The sequence below is a fragment of the Hippocampus comes genome, unplaced genomic scaffold (genome assembly GCF_001891065.2).
Source record: "Hippocampus comes isolate QL1 unplaced genomic scaffold, H_comes_QL1_v1.1 scaffold43, whole genome shotgun sequence".
In the NCBI taxonomy this organism is placed as follows: domain Eukaryota; kingdom Metazoa; phylum Chordata; class Actinopteri; order Syngnathiformes; family Syngnathidae; genus Hippocampus; species Hippocampus comes.
In genome coordinates this window covers 534,513-555,379 of record NW_017805276.1, presented here as the reverse complement: position 1 = coordinate 555,379, position 20,867 = coordinate 534,513, and the positions used below count along the sequence as shown (strand labels likewise).

Genomic DNA, 20,867 nt, shown 5'->3' with positions numbered 1-20,867 from the left:
AACTTTGGTCGCCAAAGCTGCTGTACATTTTAGAGCATTTACACCAATCTGCTATATTCAGTATCATCGCCTTATTTATTTCTCTGTTCCAAGCCCTGTAAATAAGTGAAACTGTAACATTTACTCCTTTTTTTTTTTTTTTTTGAGAAATAAACGTGTGAAACAAAGTGGTCTACCTGTGAATATAAGAATCTGCTCAAATGCAGACATCCAAGATCTGTTGGTGTTTAATTCACCTGTAGGATAGCAGATCCTGGTGCCTCTCCAAATAGGGAATTCAAACCATGGTCAAAGTGCATGTTAAGCAGAAACAGTCTGTTGCTTCAAGATGACTTCAGCTGTAAGGGCAAGAAGCCATCTCATCTAACCAACAGCCTCATAAAAGCCAGGAAAGCACACAAGCTTTGTAGCCCCTGTCCGTCAAACCTTGCCAATAATCTTCAAGGTGGGGAATCTTCTCGGGAAGGATCAATAAAGCCAACACATCTTCGATGAAACACATCGGAAAGGAATAACACGCAACACCATGTGAGGATGACATGCGAGGGTGAGAATGGTTAAGAACACGCAAGACCAAGGCATGTGAAGAAAGGGTTTATTCCTATTATCAGTACCGCTCTTTATTACAAGAAAATACTGTTGTCAGTTTAAAAATAAAAACCACCTACTCAAGCATTAAGGCAATGTTGAAGTCCACAAACCTTGTACCCGGGTGCTACAGTTTCATCAAAGCTGAGGTATGATGAAGGTAGCGAAGAGTGTCTTTTGGGCTAGTGCATGTCGACATACGAGCACACAATTCAAGGTGAATATTTCCCGAGCAGGAAGCAGGAAGTGGTCCGGGTCAGGGAACAGAATGGTTTTCACACGAGAGTCTTGTAGTAGTCATCCTTCAAGCTGTACAAGACAACCACAGCCACCCTGGGGCAAGACGACACGTGTGTCAGACTTTAAGAAGCAGGAGACGCCACGGAACTGCCCAAAGAAGTCCACTTCATGAGCTTCAATCACTTCAAAGGAATTTGTAAAGTTATGTTGGGAGAAGGTGACCTGGCACACAAATGCCTTTTTCAAGTTACTCATGACAGCTGAGCCCCCGGGACACGTCGACTTCATGCTGCAAGGTGACCTTCTTGAACCTGCTCACTCGGGCTTGCTTATTTAGGCCTCAAGTTCAACAAAAATAACTACACAGGTACTGAGCCCCCCCCCACACCGCCCCAAAAACAATCCCCTCACTTCTGTAAGGCGCTTTAATCAATTTAGACTCACCGAAATACTAAATAGTAACTCAAACACATAGACAGGAAATTAAAAACAACTTTGCTTGCAAGGCTGTGATTTTTTTGGGGGGGGGGGGGGTCTCTTTTTTTGCTACCATCTCAGTCATGCAAGCGAAAAGCCGCCACGATTCCTCATGGGGCTGATCTCTAAAGGGCATTCACGGGTGTCACAACACGAGCGGCTCAAACACGGAGGATTTAACATTGCTGGGGAGACGGAGAGTATTAAATAGGCATGCGAGCCGTACATCGACCTCGCTATGTCTCTGTGTTAGTTAGTGTCAAGCCATTTCCTTTATATATAGATGTATATATTCTTTATATGTATATTCGACACCCTTAACTCATTCACTCCCAAAGACGTTTTTAAACGTCTTTTCAGACTTGGTCTAGAATTGGCTGGTACTGAATGAGTTTTAATTGCACTGCAGCCGAGCCCCCGCGCCCTCCGAATGGTACCTCTTGGTCATTTTAAAAGTGTGGATCTCATCGCAGATGGACTTCAGGTAGCGCTGCTTGGGGAGCCGGGAAAGCAGAGTCTTCACGCTGCTGTTGTACTGCTCCTCATTCTCAAACTGTGGAAGAGAGAAACTGAGATGGGCAAATGCGCGCAGCGCGCTTTACAGTAATTAACCGGAGGCCGTTGACTTGTAAGCTTGCGCTTGCTTATTGACAAACGTCACTGTTAAAGAGATGACGGCATCCGAATTGCAGACTCCAAGATACGTTGATTCTAAGTGGGCTCTTCCCAGAGTTATGGTTATTCAGTTTGCTATGTGGAGCTTGTTGCATAGGTGGCCCTCAATTTATGAGGTGCCGCTTATATAACGGCGCGGCCCACCACCATTTTATTCTTGTTTCTGGTTACAATGTACCGTAATTAAAAGTCCTTCCGACCCTCAAGTCTTTCCGAACAGCAGTTATTGCAAAGAGGCTTTGGGTCAGGGGTTTGGAATGTGAATATTAACACCCACTAAGCATGCATGCCCGACTGTATGGCAGCTTTGTGAAAGAGGGGCAGGTATGAAGCTGGTCTCCCCGCTGGTGGAAAAAGTCAGGGGTGTTCCCTCGCGCCACCCTCCGTGACTAGAGGCCGCGCCGTAGGAAGGAGACGGGATCCCCTCTTCCTGTCTGGGTTCTTGAGCTATAATTCCCACTCTTTCCAGGCAGCCCCAACCCACCGCATTCTTCCCATCACCGGGGATGTATAGCCTTTTTATTGAAATGTTTTTGACAAGTTATGAGGGGACCGACCTCCAGAGACAGGAAGTTGATCAGTGTTTCCTTCTGAAGGTCCACCTGCAGGAAGAGGGAAAAAAAAATATTGCGCATTTAGAAGCCATTGTGTTTCAAAATAACGCATTGAAGAATGCCTTGTGTACAATCTCACTCGACAGGTTACGTAATTCTTTCAGAGCACCATTACTCAAAATTCCACTTTCCCCTGGTTTGAAAAACAGCCCGTGTCCCTTTCCCAGGAAGGGGCTTAATTACCTCCTGGGCCGATCATTGGAAAATGAGCGCTGCTGTGTTCCAGTCGGACTGATATACAAACAAGCTGCTGACGTGCAACAACAAAAGACTTGGAGGCCCGCGCGACCGTTTCGTGGAACGAAGGTGATTAGGCGTGGGATGTTTCAATAAGTCATATTTACCAATGAGATCTTGATATAATCCAGAGTCTCACAGGAACGACAAACATTTTTTTGGACCGCGCCGTGACAAGGTAAATAAGATGATTTATGGCGTGCGTATCTTGGCAATAAATCTAGGAAGCAACCACAAAAAAAAAAAAAAACAACCTCAAAACGGCAGTGGCATGATGAAGTATGTGTTCCTTGTATTGTATAGCGACATGTTTGGATTCAGGGCAATGTTTGCGGCAACTGGGGGAACTTGGCATGAGGTTAATTTAAACAACTCTAATAGGCCTCCTCCTCCAGATGTTTCATACTTTGGCTATTCAAACCCTTTTCATCGTGCAGAGATGTCACACTTGAATGAGAAAGATAAAGAGGGACAGTACGAGATGGGGAAGTGGATGTATGGGTAAACAAACAACATGACTTACTGCCAGAACTTCGATGTCACTGCTCTTGTTTTGCAAACTGTTTGCAAGAGTCTGTAATCTGGTGTGGATCTGAGAGGTGGGGAGAGCAAGATAAACAAAGTCAAAAATAATGAAAAGGAGAAGGGTGGAAGAAAAGAATTCTTTGCATGGTCAAAATGAAAGAACACAAACATAAACATACACAACATGCGGAAAAAATAACATTTGTTTTCGCGTGCGGTTACTTCATGAGAGGACCACTAAGCTGTCCCTCGCAAAGAGCTTTTTTTGAACCTGCTATACGGATGCATTGTGGGTAATCACATAATTGACAGGTGATCACAGCGATGGCCGAACTAAATGATGAATCAATGAATTGATCCTTAAGAATGAAGTTTATTGTGGGGAATTAATCTGGTGATTTGTGCCTTCATGCAATTGAGGGAAATTTGGAGTATACTACAGTCAACCTTCTTTCATTGCGGATGATATCCATTCCAAAATCTGCAATAAGTAGAAACCATAAAAAAGATGCCACAAGATGGCAGCAAAGCGCATAAAACAGAGCCATTCTAAAAGCAACAACACCATGCATCTAGTATGTACACAATCATAAACCCGATGTCACATCAACTGTATTCAGCATTTCAATTATTCGACGTAAAAAAAAAAACACCTTCACAAGAGGCTCATCAATAGTACTGTATTAGCTAATATGCTAGCCGAAACACACGACTTATATCCATAAAAAATATAAAATGTATTTTTTTTAAAACCCTTCAGGAAGACAAGGCCACTGTAATGGAAAAGTAGACTACATGGGCTATTAATAGCATCATCGGGAGAAACATCGTTCAATTTTACTTTCGACAATGCACAAGGTGCACAACAACAATATTCCACAAGATGGCGACCAAATTATCACTTTTACTGCATTGGACCGAAAATAAAAAACAGCTAAATATTTTTCAGCAAATAATTGAAGATAGGTTCACCCAAAAAATACGCAAATTGCGAATATGCAGGGATCCAGCGAGCGGCAAACACACACTGGGGAAAAAAACTGTGATGTAACAGGAACGCAAGTGATGAGCAATAGAGCGTGGAAACACCGTACGATAATTATCTGTCTAAAGTGAAAAATAAAAACCACCCAGCTTCTATTTGCGAGAAACTGTCCGACATAACACGCTCATCAACACAGCCTGCACTGAAAAGTCAAGCAAGCGGAACGATATTTACTTTCGGAACGGCCGCGGAGAGCTGAAGCGGCATCGGATGCATCGTTTCAGTTACCTGAGTCTCAAAGCGGCGTTTTGCACTGGCAGACAATTTCTCTAAACTGATGACATTCACATTCATATTCATGCTGCAGCTGCTCCCGTGCTGCTCAGAAGATCCTATGGACCAAAAAAAAAAAAAAAGAAAACAAAAACACACACTTGTGTGATCAATGTACAGAATCATCACAACACATTGTCGGCTGTGCTTATGCGGGTGTGTAGCGCAACACTTGAGCCTAATCTTTCGAGACACTAATCTTTCATCGTCACGTTTTATCACATTAAACTTTGACTTGGGAAACATAAAAGTAACTGCAGGGAAACAAAGGCCCAACTGTGAAACGTGTTGAGTGCAACGTGCGGCTAATGCTTCACATCGGCGGGGTGAGTGTAAACAGAAGGCGTGCGGGTGAAGGGGTGTGCGCGCAGGACCTGTGGTGTTGAGCTGGGAGCCTTTGGGGTTCTGGCCCATGCTTTCAGATATTTCCCTGCATGGAGCACAAAGAACAACTTGTATCAAGCTTCCCAGAAATGAGAGCAACACTCCAAGCCTGACAAGAATCACTTTACCTGATGTATCTTTCCTCTAAGAATTTGGTCCGAAATTTCTGAACGATGTGCTCCACCACTTCAAACTCAAGAACCCTTTTCTCGGACTGTCTGTCCTTCTCAAAGGATTTGACCTGCGGATTGATTAAAATGACTTCAAGATGTGCCTCAGAGGAATGAAAGCCAAGTGTTGACAAACCAAAGAACAGATGCTTCACGCACACCGGTCTGGAGATGCACTTATTTGTAATGACTCGACCAGGGGTTTGGGGAAGACCACTTAGGTGGCCTTGAATTTGAATTCTTTGTTTATTTTTCAAATTTGTTTTTCTTTTGTGACATTTGTTTGTTTTAAAAATGTATATTTTATATCCTGTATTCCTCAATTCTTGTTATCAAGTGTCTTGAAGTACTATGAAAAGTGTCTTCAAATAAAATTTATTATTATTATTATTTTTGGACAAATCTATGCTGTGGGCCAGTGGTCTAGTGGTTTGCCCCGTCGACCTCACAGTGCAGAGGTACCGGGTTCAATTCCAGCTTCGGCCTCCCTGTGTGGAGTTTGCATGTTCTCCCCGTGCCTGTGTGGGTTTTCTCCGGGTACTCCGGTTCCTTCCACATGCCAAAAACATGCATGGCAGGCTGATTGAACACCCTAAATTGTCCCTAGGTGTGGGTGTGAGCGCAGATGGTCGTTCATCTATGTGTGCCCTGCGATTGGCTGGCAACCGGTTCAGGGTGTCCCCCGCCTACTGCCGGAAGACGGCTGCGGTAGGCTCCGGCACCCCCCGCGACCCTTGTGAGGATCAAGCGGTTCAGAAAATGGATGGATGGACAAAATCTATGCTTCAACTTTTATGGGATCTGTGGGGAAGGACTCTGGCTTTGCTCCAGTGCACAAAGCAAATCTCATCAAATCCATACTAGAAAATGCATTTTCTTGATGCATGTATTAAAATATAATAATATATACCACATACACACTAAAATCTTGCAGAAAATCTTCCGAAAGGTGGAAAATCAACTCTATATTTTATATCTGCAAGTAAAATTGGCAGAGGTTTTTAAAACTTTTATCCATAAGATGTATAAATAGATTCTCAGTGGGCGGAATACTGTTACCTTCACATAGTTCCCCTCTTTGTCGGATACAATGGCCATGCATGTGATGCCAGCCACCCGGCAGTGTTCCATCAACGTCTCCTGAGACTAAAACATATCAACTTTTAGTTTACCTTGGAATCTCAAATTATGCGTCCCTTGTATGTGTAAACCGTACCTTTGCAAAGATAAACTAATAGTCATGTCCTTCATTTGTCAGTTAAAAACAAACCTTGCTGTCTTCTGCAACAATATGTGTAATTAATTACGTGAACATCACTGTTTGTCAACCTGTACTTCTTACACTTAAAACATCGCCCGATGTGAACCAAAGGTTACAGATAATGTGAAAATGCTAAATCGAAGCCCTTAGCTGGCTTAGGCAAACTGGAAGTGCGCTTTCAGCGGCGCTGCAAAGACTTTGCCATGTGACAAGGGGCTCACAAAAGCCTAATCTGAATAAGCCGTTCTAAAAGTCCGACCAATTATTTGGGTGTTGGGCCACACACGTAATTAGCTGAAACCACACAAACACCATCGACCATTTAGAGAGGGCTGCTTGTTTCCAGCCAGAAACCAACTCTTCCTAATTTGCTTCTCGGTGCTTTGAGGCAGAGAGGGTGGCCACTTATATCCCAAGTTAGTACAGAAAAATAAACACGGTCAGAAGCACAATATTAAAAGAAAAAAAAAAAAAAGGAAGAGGGAAAAAAAAAAGTGCAGGCACTGCGCTATGCCAGAGACCACATCTTTGTCGAGTGCTTGGCCTTCTCAAATACAGTACAGGTATACTCGAAGAAAGTGAAAGAGGCATCAGGACTCTGCTTGTTTTTTTCATTCCAATCACAGCATGTTTCTTCTTTCACTGAGACAACTATCACATTGCAACAACGCTGTTTGTGTTGTCCAAATAAAGTTTGCGAGCCCCAACATCATCTTCAAATTGACTATTTTTGATTATTCCCAATAAAAAAATTATGGGAAGGCAGATGTCAGTTGTTGTAGGATTAAAAAAAAAAGTTATTGGTTAGGAGTGTCTTTGAAGGATTCAAAAATTCATTAATTCACCAATATTCTTTTTTTCAAATAAGTCAACGGTCTCCTGACCGCTTGAAGTCACCTACATTGCTGTGGTGTATAGTGCAGTGTTTATCGATTTCTTATTTGCGAGTCATGAAGCAGAAAAAATATACATATAGATATTTAGTACAGGTAATTCTCTGGCTGGGTTTTCAAAACTTGTTTCATGTCAATACACAGTATAAACATATATATTTAGGACTTGTAACATTGTGTATGATATTTAACCCTTTCAAGCACCCTGTGACCCGATAACATGATAAGCTGTCCACTGTAGTAACTGCTGTCCACGAAAGGGTAAAATCCATTTTCATTTCGGGAAAACAAATTATCTCCAATGGGTGCGAATAGAGGCGCTATATGAGGCAGAAGCCAGAGGTGATAATTTGACCATTTGTCTTTACAGTCGTGGCTGCTGTTCCTTTGAATTTGGAAAGCCTTATATTGGGTCATTAAGAATTTTTATGAGCGCTCGTTGGGCTCATGCAACATACAGTTTATATTTGCTGATAGCGTTGCCTGTGAGAGGCTGATAAGGTTTCATTAAGTGCTGACAATTTTATCACATTGTGATTGCTCATTCTTATCAGCAAGTGAATGGGGCAGAATTCTTTCCAAATGGCACTGAGACCTTATCGTTAAGTTTAAAATTGCCAAGCTAAGGGCCTGATTTTAAAAGCTCAACTAAAACATTGGCTTCAGTTCAACACTTATCACAGCCTCTTAAATTACATGTCGGTGGACCGCGTGTCCAAATGCATGTATGTGCTGCAACATAATTAACTGAGTAGATATTTACAAGAACAGGCACATAAAATAGGTGTGAAAATCAGAAATATACTTTGAATAGTACAATTACCGGGCTTTACGCAATCAGGATTTGGAGCAGAGTACCAATCAGCAAGTTAAAAAAACCAAAACAAAACGATTATCGATCCAATCAGAGTGTGGACCCATTTCTCCAATCTATTTAAAAGAACTTATTTACTGTAAAGTCGACCCTCGCTATTTGCAGGAGATTGGGAGCGGCCCGGCCCACAAATGGCCAAAATTCATGTATAATGGATGCCCAGTGAAATGCATTGGGGGGAAAAAAAAACTAACAATCGAGCCTTAAATGTTCTCCCAACAACTTTCAATACACACAAAAATTTTTGAAAATGATTTACTCTCTGCACGTGAAAACAATGTTCCTGAATTGATCGAGATTGTGTTTACAGTAACATCTTATTTTGTGCATCTGCAAATTAAGACAAGTGATGACAGATTTTCCATGATCATGTGAAATATCTGTTGATCTGATCCAGCCAATCAGGTCTGTGTAAAGTCTAACAATTCCAGTAATTTCTCGAGAATAACACACTTTTTTATTTTTTTGACAAAAACATTTTCTAAAATTGAATTGGGTGCGGATATCAGCAAGTCAGGAGAATGCATAACATACAAACTACTGTGGAAAAACTGCTTTTGAATGGGTGAGTTTCAGAGTCCATGTTATTCTCGAGAATTTACGGCATAAGGAAAAGACCAGCCTGGATTTCTGCCCTACATTTATCAAAGCGGTCACCATTAAGAGTTAAGGTAACCATTAGATGGACACAAACCTGTGAGACATCGTAGGCAATGTCTGCAGTGACACCGCTGCTCCACAGCTTCTGGAGGACACTGATGGCTCTGGACATGGATGAATGTCCCACAGGGACCACGAGGACATCACAAGAACTTAATGACGGCTGAGGAAAAAGATCACAGATATGACAGTGTTATGAAAACAACATTGAGGCCTATTTATGTCAGAGAACACAGCAAGCACGCGCCGTCAGTAACACACTGCAATGGATGGCAGGTTTTCAGGAGCTATGCCTTGCGCTCCAATGACTGTTAGAATCACGAGCACTTTTGTAACAAGTCACGTTGAAGCCAAGCTCCACAGTAAAATTGTTTCGAAATAACAATCACATCTTCAGCAGAGATATTTTCTTAACCACACACAGCACAACGCTGCAGTGTACTACTACTGTATATCGCAGATGTTGATTTGTATTATATTCTTTTCAGAGGTATAGAACAACAAATGAATTGATCCCAAATTTAAAGTATCATTTTTTTTCTCTCACCTACTCACTTTTTTTCTTACAATCTAACGCTTACATATATTATTAAATACCGGTAGATACTAATTATAGACTCCCAGTGATCATAGTTATTAACTTGCTTCTGTACGTGTCGGTCAAATGCTGTAATAAGGAGAAATTAAATGTGATCCCGTCTGCCGCTCCTTCATTATAATTAGATGTCAGATGTTAGTGTGTGTGTGTGTGTGTGTGTGTGTGTGTGTGTGTGTGTGTGTGTGTGTGTGTGTGTGTGTGTGTGTGTGTTTTCCTCACTGGCTCCGCCATGCCGGCCACCACGGCACACACTTTGTCAAACGCCACGCTGGCGCCCACAGCAGAGGGTACTGGCACTGTGGAGGCGGGCCCACGAAATTCCAGGATCTCGCAATAGAAAAAGGCAATCTTGCATCACTAATCAAATGAAGGTCAGATAAATGTTCATTTCGGAATCCGTCTTAGTTTTTAAGGTTGAAATGTGTCAACTGCAAGTGCAGAACTTGAGGTATTTTAGTAATAACTATCCAAGATGATCTATTTATGTGGAAGTGTGGATTGTGCAGGAGATTACACTACCAGGTGGTCGTAGCGCCCTCCAGCTGCCAGTATCTCTGGTACAATTCGTTTGCGCTTCCTGATGAAGGCCACAAACTGGAAGATTATTCCAGAATGGTGTTGCACCTTGTACACCAAGCCTAAATTGACGACCACCTGTAGGGAGATCCAATCGACATTAAACAGGGTCAAGAACATACTGTGGGTATGAAGCGTCTACAGAACCCTGTTCAAATGCCAGATTTTTGTGAAATCAAGATAAATCCTTTTTTTTCCCCACCATAAATGTCACCGACGACATGTACAAGTGAAAAAATAAGAATCCGCTGGAGAGGGGAAGTAAAAATTAACAACCGAGATCAAGTGGATGCATGACGGGCACACCCTCCCATAACTGGGGACGTGATGTGACAGGGTCCGAAAGATATGGTTGGCACAAACACTGATGATCATCACCAAAAGAACACCATACCAACAGTGAAACATGGTGTTATTAGAAGGGGTACACACTTTTGCAAGCACGTTTTCTTATTTTATTTTTACTTCCCGTCAAAAAGACTTTTTTTTTTTTTTTTTTTTTTTTAATACTACTGACTGGCATAGGTTATAGGTCACATTAATAGTGGAAAAAGTTCTCTCATTCTTCATCTGGTTCTCATTTTATTTTTTTTGTAATAACACAAAAATCCGGGTGGTGTAGACTTTTTAAGACACACTGTGCTTAGTTAACCCGTTTACAAGAGACACCCTTACTGGCAGTTTCACTCCGAGTCTTTGAAGCAGCACCGTAACCTCCTCCAGGTCCTTGAGGCCCTGCTTGGCCAGTTGCATGACGGCCGTCTTTTGCTTGGTGAGTGAAGTCAGTAACGGTGCCACTTCTTTCAGAGTGCCCTTCTGTTCTATGAACTTGTACAACACCTGCAACTGTACACAAGAGAGGAGGCAAAGCTCAGCGGCAATGATGGAGCAACATGCTGCTGTGGGATTATTTATCCGGACAACCGAAACACCCGGTGGACACTCACGCTGTTTGTCGACAGTGAAAAGTTGCAGAACTTTGCCTGTAGCTCACGTTTGGTCAGCTTTTCACTCTAGGGAAAGGTTCAGAACAGGATTCACCAGATTTAACAAACGCGAGCGTGTAACCTGCCACAGACGCCCCATGTGGACAACATCTGTGATACACGTGAGACTGTTACTGACCATGGCGTCACACAGTATGTTGGAGGCCTGGTTCAGTTTGTCCTCGGGGATTCCGCTGTGAAGCAGGATGGCCTTCAGTAAACTAGTATGGTTCAGATAAATGTTGTAATTCCTCTCCTGGAAATGAAAGAAGGGGACAAAAAAAAAAAATCAATTTCCGACAAAGACACTGCAATACCGTCTACAGAAAAGTAATTTCTCATTAGCAGAGAAGAGAAGCTCAACTATCTGTTTAACGGTAGGAAAGAGTGATTGTCTGCTCGAAAAATGTCATTAAATGGAACACAAACAGCAGATAATATATATAGAATGTAAATATCTAAAACAGAGAAAAGTGCTTTATGGTCCACGGACAATCAATGGATTTAGTGGCTTATACCAACAAAATACGTGATCACGGGTGGGGCGGCATGGCTCAGGGGTAGAGTGGTCGACTCAATCATTGCAACCGTGTTGAAGTGTCCTTGAGCAAGATACTGAACTTGTTCCTGATCCTGATACGTCATCAGTAAATGAACGTGGTAACAGTGTAAAGCGCCGTGAGTACCCAAGTTCGAGAAGCGCGACATAAGTGACAGCGCTTTAAGGGACTGAAGTTAAAACATTTTTTTAAATCATGTGATGACCACTCCCCCCCCAAAAAACAAATTTCTTCTATCATGCAGAAATAATCCCTGGAAAGTTGGAGGAAGATCGGTTTCAATTATTATTGGGAGCCCATGTCTCGTTTTTAGCTTGGCCCAGCACAGCTAAATGCACAAACACCAATGCAAGTAGACGATCCCGTCCCTTGCTCCTCTGTTAAATGACATTCCAAATTATGCAATACCGTCTACAGAAAAGTAATTTCTCATTAGCAGAGAAGAGAAGCTCAACTATCTGTTTAACGGTAGGAAAGAGTGATTGTCTGCTCGAAAAATGTCATTAAATGGAACACAAACAGCAGATAATATATATAGAATGTAAATATCTAAAACAGAGAAAAGTGCTTTATGGTCCACGGACAATCAATGGATTTAGTGGCTTATACCAACAAAATACGTGATCACGGGTGGGGCGGCATGGCTCAGGGGTAGAGTGGTCGACTCAATCATTGCAACCGTGTTGAAGTGTCCTTGAGCAAGATACTGAACTTGTTCCTGATCCTGATACGTCATCAGTAAATGAACGTGGTAACAGTGTAAAGCGCCGTGAGTACCCAAGGTCGAGAAGCGCGACATTAGTGACAGCGCTTTAACTCATTCAGTACCAGCCAATTCTGGACCAAGTCTGAAAAGACGTTTAAAAACGTCTTTAGGAGTGAATGAGTTAAGGGACTGAAGTTAAAACATTTTTTTAAATCATGTGATTACCAGTCCCCCCAAACAATAAATTTCTTCTGTCATGCAGAAATAATCCCTGGAAAGTTGGAGGAAGATCGGTTTCAATTATTATTGGGAGCCCATGTCTCGTTTTTACCATGGCCCAGCACAGCTAAATGCACAAACACCAATGCAAGTAGACGATCCCGTCCCTTGCTCCTCTGTTAAATGACATTCCAAATTATACAAAAGCTTCCACATTGCATTGGGTGGCTCGGAGGACCCCTACAAGGGTTGAATTTGGGTTGATTGGGTTCAAGAGACATGCCGGTCAAAACTGGCAGCACTGGGAAGTGTGGACAGGAAATGGATTTTGCAGCGAGGGAGGGGAGGAAGTGAAGTAAGCCGTGCCAAACTGATTTAGGGTGTATATAATAAACATGGTGTAAATCTGTCAGACTTCCTCAACAGTTTGGTATGTTAGGCATGCGAGTGGGACGTTTAGGGGAGAAAGAAAACAAACAACGCAAGTTGAGATGACGGCATTCGCTGGAAAGAACGAGGACGCGAGGAGTCCGTCAACAAAATGTTCTGTCGCGAAGTGAAGCAAGGCAGGGCAGCGGAGCACACGGTGACATGAAAGTTATTTCAAATATGATATCAGGGGGAAGAACCTGAAGTGCAGGGAATTCCTGGACTATTTCAGAGATGGTGTATATGGACTCGGCATCTGGGAGCAGGCTGTTGGTGACTGGTGTGATGATGTCAAAGGCACACTCGAGAAGCTCCCTTGGGTGAGCGCGATCCAGCTTCCTGGGCCGGAAGACACGATCAATGCTGTACCTTGGAAAAGAGGGAAAACAAGCTTGTTTTTACTCAACGACACAAATTTGTAAAACATACCAAATTCATGAACATTATCCTTCTGCTGTTCTTATTTCACCCATCCATCCATTATCCGAGCCACTTAACCTCACCTTCATCAGAAATGCAAGCAAACTTTTCAAAAAGAATTGTTTGCACTCATTCCAACTCTGCCCTCGTTTTTTTTTTCTTTTTTTCCTAGCACATCAGGTTTTTCACAACAACATTATGTAAAATCGTAATAGATTTTGTAATATTGGACTAGTCAACAATAGGTGGCTTTTTTCTGGAATGCCATAGCAATAAATTACATGACAAATGCACATCAGGTTTTTCACAACAACATTATGTAAAATAGTAATAGATTTTGTAATATTGGGCTAGTCAACAATAGGTGGCTTTTTTTCTGGAATGCCATAGCAATAAATTACATGAAAAACTCAAAATAAAAACTTTTAATTGGCCTCACAAATATTCGTAAAAATTAGGGAGCGCGATAAAACCATCTGTGTTGAGCACTGTAATCTGTTCTACCTGCTGGAGGTATTAATGTGCCTTTTTTTTTTTTTTTGCATTGAATTAGATATCAAACAATTCTCCCTCATCGTTGTTTTTCTTTTATTGATAACACTTGCCATAATTGTTCCAAACAGTACTATGTATTTGTTTCTACATCTTAGACAAGTACCGGTACCTCAATGTCAGTATCTGAGTTTCTCTCCACCTGATTTGCCATGATTTGGGATTCCTTGAAGGGGTCGCGAGTACTGTATACGGTCAATTGGAGACAAATTTCAATACAATTACACACATACAAAATTTCAGTTGTACAGACAAATTTAGAACTTGCTCTATGCAATCTATGATAAATGGGGCCCCTGGAATATACATTTAGCCCCATGAGGTGTGGCGAAGAGGCTGAGGTGGATAATACGAGCAGGCTGAAACTCATGCTCAATCAGCAGCTTCACTGTTTCAGTCCTGAGGATGAAATCGATGAGCAGCAGTTTTCTCATGTAAATATCCATAGGGATCCTAGCATAGGAAACCATACCTGAGGATGAAATCGATGAGCAGCAGTTTTCTCATGTGTAAATACTGTATGTGTAAATACAAGTCCAAAGCGTACTTGTATTTAGTGGACAGTTCGACACCATATATCAATCGATATTATAGCTGTAACTAAGCCGATCTAAGCGCCCTGTGACGCACGACTTTCTTACACCGCTATGCAAACTAGTTCAATATGCATCTTTCGTAACCTCCAAAGGTTTTATAGCAGGGATGCACTGGCATCATCTTGTTGAGATAAACGTGAGGTAAAACAAACTCCTGATTGACAAAAACTCTTCATGATCGACACATTTAGCCCATGCTGGGTTCAATTGTTACCTCTTTAGATGGGTTATGTTGTTTCGGGCGACATATCTCGCAAACGCCATCTAGAATCAAAAGAAGAGGTGAGTTGTTCAATGCATTCATGTACAGTAATGAATGATGGTGATGCATATATTGCTGCATTCAATCAACCACTTAGGCCACATGGTTTCCTCATGGTCATTTCTCCTGAATAAACAGAGTTCCCTTTCTACTGTGGATATGCACATCTGGCACCGTACGGTTGTGTTGCGCAAAGTGGAAGACACTCACACGAAGGTTGTAGGGCAGTGTCACCAGCATGCCACTGTGATCCATGAAGCAGGCCGGCTCGCTGCCTTCACAGAGCTTTCTGTGTCTGGGAAGCAGCAGCGGTGTCTGCAGGCGTACTGCACCTGATGGCACACATCACACAGGGCCGCAGGCGTACGCCTAACATAACATAACCCTCACCTTGAAAGAAGTGATGCGTGTGAGGAGATAGAAAATGAGCAGCTGGAGCTAATCAGTCGTCCGCACAAACGCAGAACAACACAGGCTACCTGAGTCGACTCTTGCTCTTCAAAACAGTGCATTTATTGTTCATACAAGATTCAGTAGAGCAGATGTTCGAGTCTCAGAGGTTTGCACGGGGATGTCAGCTCCCCACATGCCCAAATTCTGAGAGCAAGGCTTCCACACTCACTGTGCTTCTTGAAAATCCTGGTGATCGTCTCATACACATACTGCTGCAATTTGGCGCTGCTGAAGCTGAAGCTGCCCTGGAGGGGGACAAAACAAACAGCCTCTGTTAAAGAACACAAGGCATGGAACAAGCATGAACATGCCTTTGCTGGCCGCATAATGAGTGGGTTTGCCGCAGTTTATCACGAGGCCACAGTGACATCTCAAGGCGGAGAAGGGAAATGGTGAAATATGCGGTCAAACCAACTTTATGAAGCCAAATTGGTACAATGTATTTTTGGACCTTAAATGCTCGTACAAAATTACCTATCAAACTCCCTTTAAAACTTTCTCAACATAAGTAACCTCATACCTTGTGAAGGTCCATATCGTAGGTGAAATCCATGACTGGCGAATTAATTTGAGCAAACAACTGGGCCACCATGCTGCGGTAAGCTTTGCAATTGATATTGGCCATGGTGTGCTGCAAGACTTCATGCAGCTCCGACTCCTCCATCTGGGGCGGCGGCAGCAGTTCACTCTTGAGCAGCTCCTGGGCAGTGGGTCGCAGCGCAGGGTCATGCTTCAGAAGCCATTCTATCACTTTCCTCTGACAGTAAAGACACAAGTGCACCACATCAATCTGGGTTGATGACAACACGGGGGGAGGGGGGATAACAGAGAGGGAAACTATTCATTCCTAATGCCGTGTCAAAACATTCATCACCTGCGTTCCTTGCTCATATCTACTATAGTCGTCAGGGAAGTGAATGGCCTCCTGCAGAAAGAAAAGGAGGTGAGGTATGTAACATGGCCCAAAAGTCTTTCCAGGATGAATCTCAGTTATGCACATACCGCACGGAGCTGGCTTAGGACAGAAATGCGCTCAGCCCCAGTAATCATTGGCCGGTAAGACATCTCGAAGAGGATGATACCCAGGCTGAACAAATCAACTTTCTGAGAACAGAAAATAAGACATCTACAATGTGCGCTCTGCTACGAATTATAAACAAAATAGCACACGGCCAGGTAGATTTTCATTAAATTTGACTGATCCAAAAACCTAAATGTTTTGCCATAAAGACAATGTCTGAAATGCAAAACCTTACTTGATTGTAGCTAGCTTTGGTATTTCTTTGAACTTCTGGACTAACGTAGAGGGCTGTACCAACCATACCGGTCAAGTTTCCTGCAGGTGATAGCAGCACACAGGAAAACATACATGTCATATAATTTTTAAAATAGAGGGGGTCGGGGGGTGGATTATTTTCAGTGTTTTAGCACCTGTTGGGTCCAGTTTTTGCAGTGCTGCATAGCCACTCTCTTCTACTTCAAATGTACCTGAATCCTGGGAGAAAGACACCATTTGTTTAATATACATTCATATGCCGGCCATTTCGTTTAGTTCAACTGCACAAATTGATGAGATGCAGTGCAAGGGTGGTATTTTAAACTTCTATGCACAGTATTGAAAAGCTGTTTAATGTCTTGGTGACATCGACACATACAAGCAGGACTCAGACTTCGGAACAGGTGGGTCACTGTTCAAGTCCAATTGCGTGCAACTAAAACTGCAATCTAAAGTTGGAAAAATGCAAGATCTGCATCGTCTTCAGCAAGGCACAAAAACCCAGCGCCTCAGAGTCACCAAGTGCACAAACCATTACTGTTTAAGTAGTTGAATTTCCCTTTATGACTCATTTAGACTACAACAATAAATAAAAAAATAGAACAGGTGAACTACCGTATAGCTCATGAAATTAATGGTGAGTGTAGCTGGAGTTAAGAAAGACGTGTAAAGTGTACTTTATAGATTAACAATTACCACAGTGGCCGGATGGTCCGTAGCCAGGCCAAAATCACCAATTTTCACATGATCTTGGGAGTCAAGGAAGATATTGACAGGCTTCAGGTCCCTGTGAATCATCCCCTTCGAAAGCGGAGGATGAATGTGGCAGCGTGATCAACGGAAATTGAAGCATGAATAAAATAATAGTAAAAATGTGACAATTTGAAAGCACACAGTAAAAACCTGTTGGTGGATGTAAGAAAGACCGTCTAGGATTTCCCTGAAGAGCCTCCAGAGTCGATTCTGGTCATTATGCAGACCTTGGTCGATTGTGTCACGCAAAGTGCTTTTTTCACAGTATTCCATCTGAACAGGGAACATACATCGTCAGATGGTTTAAAAGTTGTGGAGAGACATCTAGTGGTAAACATGGCGCATTAAGCCAACGCTTACTTGTATGTACAAGTAATGCACTGTGACAAAAGGTCGATCAGAGTCCGCACTTTCCACTGTTTCATTCACCAGTCCTTTGCTTGGCTCTCCCTGCAGAGACACGCCGTGACTTGATAACAACAAACAAAATTACAAAGCCATGGCAAGAAACAATCAAACCTGCGACATCTCATCTGTGCTATCGCCGCCATTGTCAAAGATGACATCGCTGTTGGAGTCATCTGATGGCCTAAATGGCAGAAAATAATCATAAAAAAAATCTGCTTCAGCGCTGTATGAGGAGTTTGTGCTCTCAGACTTAAAAAGGAACTCACAAAAAAGAAGCTCCGAACACGCCATCATCCTCATCATCGTCGTCGTCCTCCTCATCACTCGACTGGTGCCGAACACATTTAGCACTCGAAGACCTCTCAATAGACGTGGACCATTCCACTGAGCTAGACAGGGCTGGGGGTGGCGCAATGTCTTCCACGTCGTCAGCAAGACCCAGCTCGTTGAGTCGGGGGAGAGCTTTCCTGACCGGAGGCGGCCTGTCAGCAGTGCTCGGAGGCTCGGAGCTATCGGTGTTGCTCGGCATTCCCGCCACTGGCATTTCGTTCCTCTCGATCCATGCGTTGTAGTAGCGCACGATGTTCTCATGGTTGAGACGCGACAGCAGCGTCACTTCACCTTTGATGCGTCTGAATTGCTTGCTGGCGGGGTTGACCTGGATGCGCTTCACAGCATAGTAGCAACCATCAAGATTGTTCTGAACCTAAATCAGAGAGGGAGGATAAATGACGCACACATACAATACATGGAAGTGACATCGTTTCTGATGTACCAAAGGAGAAAACCTTAATCACAGCACCGAAGGCCCCTTTCCCCAAAAGATGGAGTTCCTCAAACTCATTCAAGTAGCGAGAAAACTGTCTCTGAATTCCAGAAGTGAATGGAGCATTGAGGATGTGACTACGTGGGATCACAGATGATGCAATGTCCACAGCAAGATCTGAGAAAAAAAAAGGCAAAACATTAGATTTGTTTCAGAATTGTTTTATTTTTTATTTTTTTTAAATCGCACACACCTGCCAAATTTTAAAGGAGTTTACTCCAAAAGGCATGCCCAATAATGATGCCATGACTGTCTTTACAAATCTGATCTTTTTTTTCCCCTACAGGTGTGGCTGATGTAGCCGCTATGTATTATTTCATATAATATTCATATCGTCACCTTCTGGGCTGCTATCCTGGAACTGAGGCTGGTTTCTAGGTGACAGAGGCTTAATGAAGTTGTGGTCCAAGAGTTGTTGGGTTGTCCATCGATCGACATCATTCAGGCAGACGCACCTATGATGCCACATTGTGCACTGATTTCGACTTGGAGCGATGAGTTGCGACAATCTAGATTCTTGTGGCATTGACTGAATGACAAAACCCAATGTCTACACTTGACACTCAACAAACAGACTTTCTACAATACATCACATTAGAATGAAGCAGAATTTTATCATCAATATTCGAAATAGCGGAGGGCAGATATATATGACTAATAATATAATAATATATGCAGAATAAATCCCGGTGAGTGTGTATTTCTTGCAATAAATCCATACGTACTTATGGAGAAAATCCCTGAAGTCAGCAGGCAGGTTGAAAGGCACCTTCACGGGATACTCCTTCACCTCATTCCCTTGACTTAGAGCCAGCAGCATCAGCCCCAAGTTCCACACGTCTCCCTTTTTGCCCATCTTGGAAGGCATCGCAGTGTCCTCAGAGAAACGCACGTGCGCCTGATCGAAAATATCTTCTTTGCATATATCGGAGAATCTCTTGGATAAACTGTAATCAGTCAGTCGAACATTGCCCTCAGAGTCCAACAGCACACTGGAGGCCCCCAACTGTTTGTGGACCACAGAGTTCGAGTGCAGGTAGTCGAGTGCTGCCAGCAGCTGGGCTGTGTAATGGCAGAGTTTGTCCAGAGGGACGGGGGAATGATTGAGGAGGCTTTGGTTCAAATTGATGCCGGACACATGCTCAACCAGCAGGTCCACTACAAGGCAGTCTTCCTTCTCGCTGGAGTTCAGCGCCTTGTAGTGCACCAGGTTCGGGTGCTCAAGTCGCAGGAGGGAGTTGAATTCATTTTCGGCCGCGTGGATCTTCAGAGGGTTCAGTGTCAAGCTTAGTGTCAACAACTTTTGTAAACATTATCAAATACAATATTTCACTGCTACTGATATTCCCCAAATAATTTTCAAACATTTAAGAGTGAGTCAGTCCCAAAAATTGCAATCAGGAAGATCAGTTGAATATTTTAAATTGCTTCATACAATTATGTCCAATCTATCAGTAAAAAAGGTACAGATTTGCAGATTTACAAATTGACTGATTGATTGATTGATTGATGAATAGATACTTTTTTTTCACCCATATCGCCCACCCCTATATGGAAGCACTACAATCATAATACCTAACTGTACTCGCCTGCTTTTTGCAGTTCTCGATCTTTCCTTTCTCCAGGCTGGTAAAGAACTTGCCCATTTTCTTGTTCCAGCGCAGTGACCACTCATAAATAACCGCAAAGTCACCCGAGTTCACCTCAAACCCATTATAAACGTTCCGGCCAAACCTCTCACTCACTCCTGCAACATGAACAAACACAATTAATGAACAGTGAGCATTGGGAAGTGTAATTTCATGGCTGCTGTACTCACCTAAATGTCTCCCTCTGTGGACATTGAGTTCCCCAAAGGTGCTGCTGTTGAAATGAAGACGCTGCTGCGTGTGTGAGTTGTCCTCACTGGTTGTCTCACGTCTGGCAGTTGAATACAGAATCTAACTCCAATATTTTGTTGTTCTAAATAACTATGAAATATGAAATTTGCACGTACCTGTGACGTGTACTTGAGTTATTCCGTCGCCGGTTTGGGACTATTTTCTTGGGGTCTGTGACATCAGGAGGAGTTCCACATTCACTGGGTGGGCTCTTTGACAACATGCTAGGAGTGATTGGTAGCTCCATGCCCTCAAGTCGCTCCTGATGAGGTGAGCCAAATAGAAAGTGTTTCAGAAAAATAAGTTAAATTTTGTGCTGAAAATGAATGAATGACTGAATATTTGAAGCTCTTGCACCTGTTTGGCAATCTCCTTCCTTCTCTTTTCTTCACGTTTTTCTTCCTCTCGTCTCTGGATTTCAGCCATTATTTCTTTTTCCTATGAGAGGAAC

At 42.8% G+C, this 20,867-nt stretch overlaps 1 protein-coding gene across 1 annotated transcript in view; it reads right to left on the bottom strand.

The window, feature by feature from the left end:
* Nucleotides 1-579: 579 nt before the first annotated feature.
* Nucleotides 580-20,867, bottom strand: part of eif2ak4 (eukaryotic translation initiation factor 2 alpha kinase 4) — a 22,740-nt gene continuing 2,452 nt past the window's right edge. Inside the window, exons 5-39 of the mRNA XM_019870143.1 lie at nucleotides 20,774-20,854; nucleotides 20,533-20,678; nucleotides 20,356-20,456; nucleotides 20,126-20,283; nucleotides 19,262-19,800; nucleotides 18,876-18,991; nucleotides 18,499-18,653; nucleotides 17,977-18,416; nucleotides 17,822-17,891; nucleotides 17,663-17,752; nucleotides 17,453-17,575; nucleotides 17,246-17,350; nucleotides 16,705-16,768; nucleotides 16,530-16,609; nucleotides 16,276-16,377; nucleotides 16,148-16,198; nucleotides 15,794-16,030; nucleotides 15,443-15,518; nucleotides 15,031-15,152; nucleotides 14,773-14,822; nucleotides 13,191-13,359; nucleotides 11,216-11,332; nucleotides 11,038-11,103; nucleotides 10,766-10,936; nucleotides 10,034-10,168; nucleotides 9,734-9,841; nucleotides 8,951-9,079; nucleotides 6,288-6,374; nucleotides 5,187-5,299; nucleotides 5,049-5,104; nucleotides 4,630-4,733; nucleotides 3,355-3,423; nucleotides 2,538-2,582; nucleotides 1,743-1,858; nucleotides 580-921 (exon numbers count right to left, since the gene is read on the bottom strand). Coding sequence (XP_019725702.1) covers nucleotides 864-921; nucleotides 1,743-1,858; nucleotides 2,538-2,582; nucleotides 3,355-3,423; nucleotides 4,630-4,733; nucleotides 5,049-5,104; nucleotides 5,187-5,299; nucleotides 6,288-6,374; nucleotides 8,951-9,079; nucleotides 9,734-9,841; nucleotides 10,034-10,168; nucleotides 10,766-10,936; nucleotides 11,038-11,103; nucleotides 11,216-11,332; nucleotides 13,191-13,359; nucleotides 14,773-14,822; nucleotides 15,031-15,152; nucleotides 15,443-15,518; nucleotides 15,794-16,030; nucleotides 16,148-16,198; nucleotides 16,276-16,377; nucleotides 16,530-16,609; nucleotides 16,705-16,768; nucleotides 17,246-17,350; nucleotides 17,453-17,575; nucleotides 17,663-17,752; nucleotides 17,822-17,891; nucleotides 17,977-18,416; nucleotides 18,499-18,653; nucleotides 18,876-18,991; nucleotides 19,262-19,800; nucleotides 20,126-20,283; nucleotides 20,356-20,456; nucleotides 20,533-20,678; nucleotides 20,774-20,854 — 4,449 coding nt within the window. The 3' untranslated portion in view covers nucleotides 580-863. The remainder of the gene's footprint in view (nucleotides 922-1,742; nucleotides 1,859-2,537; nucleotides 2,583-3,354; nucleotides 3,424-4,629; nucleotides 4,734-5,048; nucleotides 5,105-5,186; nucleotides 5,300-6,287; nucleotides 6,375-8,950; nucleotides 9,080-9,733; nucleotides 9,842-10,033; nucleotides 10,169-10,765; nucleotides 10,937-11,037; nucleotides 11,104-11,215; nucleotides 11,333-13,190; nucleotides 13,360-14,772; nucleotides 14,823-15,030; nucleotides 15,153-15,442; nucleotides 15,519-15,793; nucleotides 16,031-16,147; nucleotides 16,199-16,275; nucleotides 16,378-16,529; nucleotides 16,610-16,704; nucleotides 16,769-17,245; nucleotides 17,351-17,452; nucleotides 17,576-17,662; nucleotides 17,753-17,821; nucleotides 17,892-17,976; nucleotides 18,417-18,498; nucleotides 18,654-18,875; nucleotides 18,992-19,261; nucleotides 19,801-20,125; nucleotides 20,284-20,355; nucleotides 20,457-20,532; nucleotides 20,679-20,773; nucleotides 20,855-20,867) is intronic.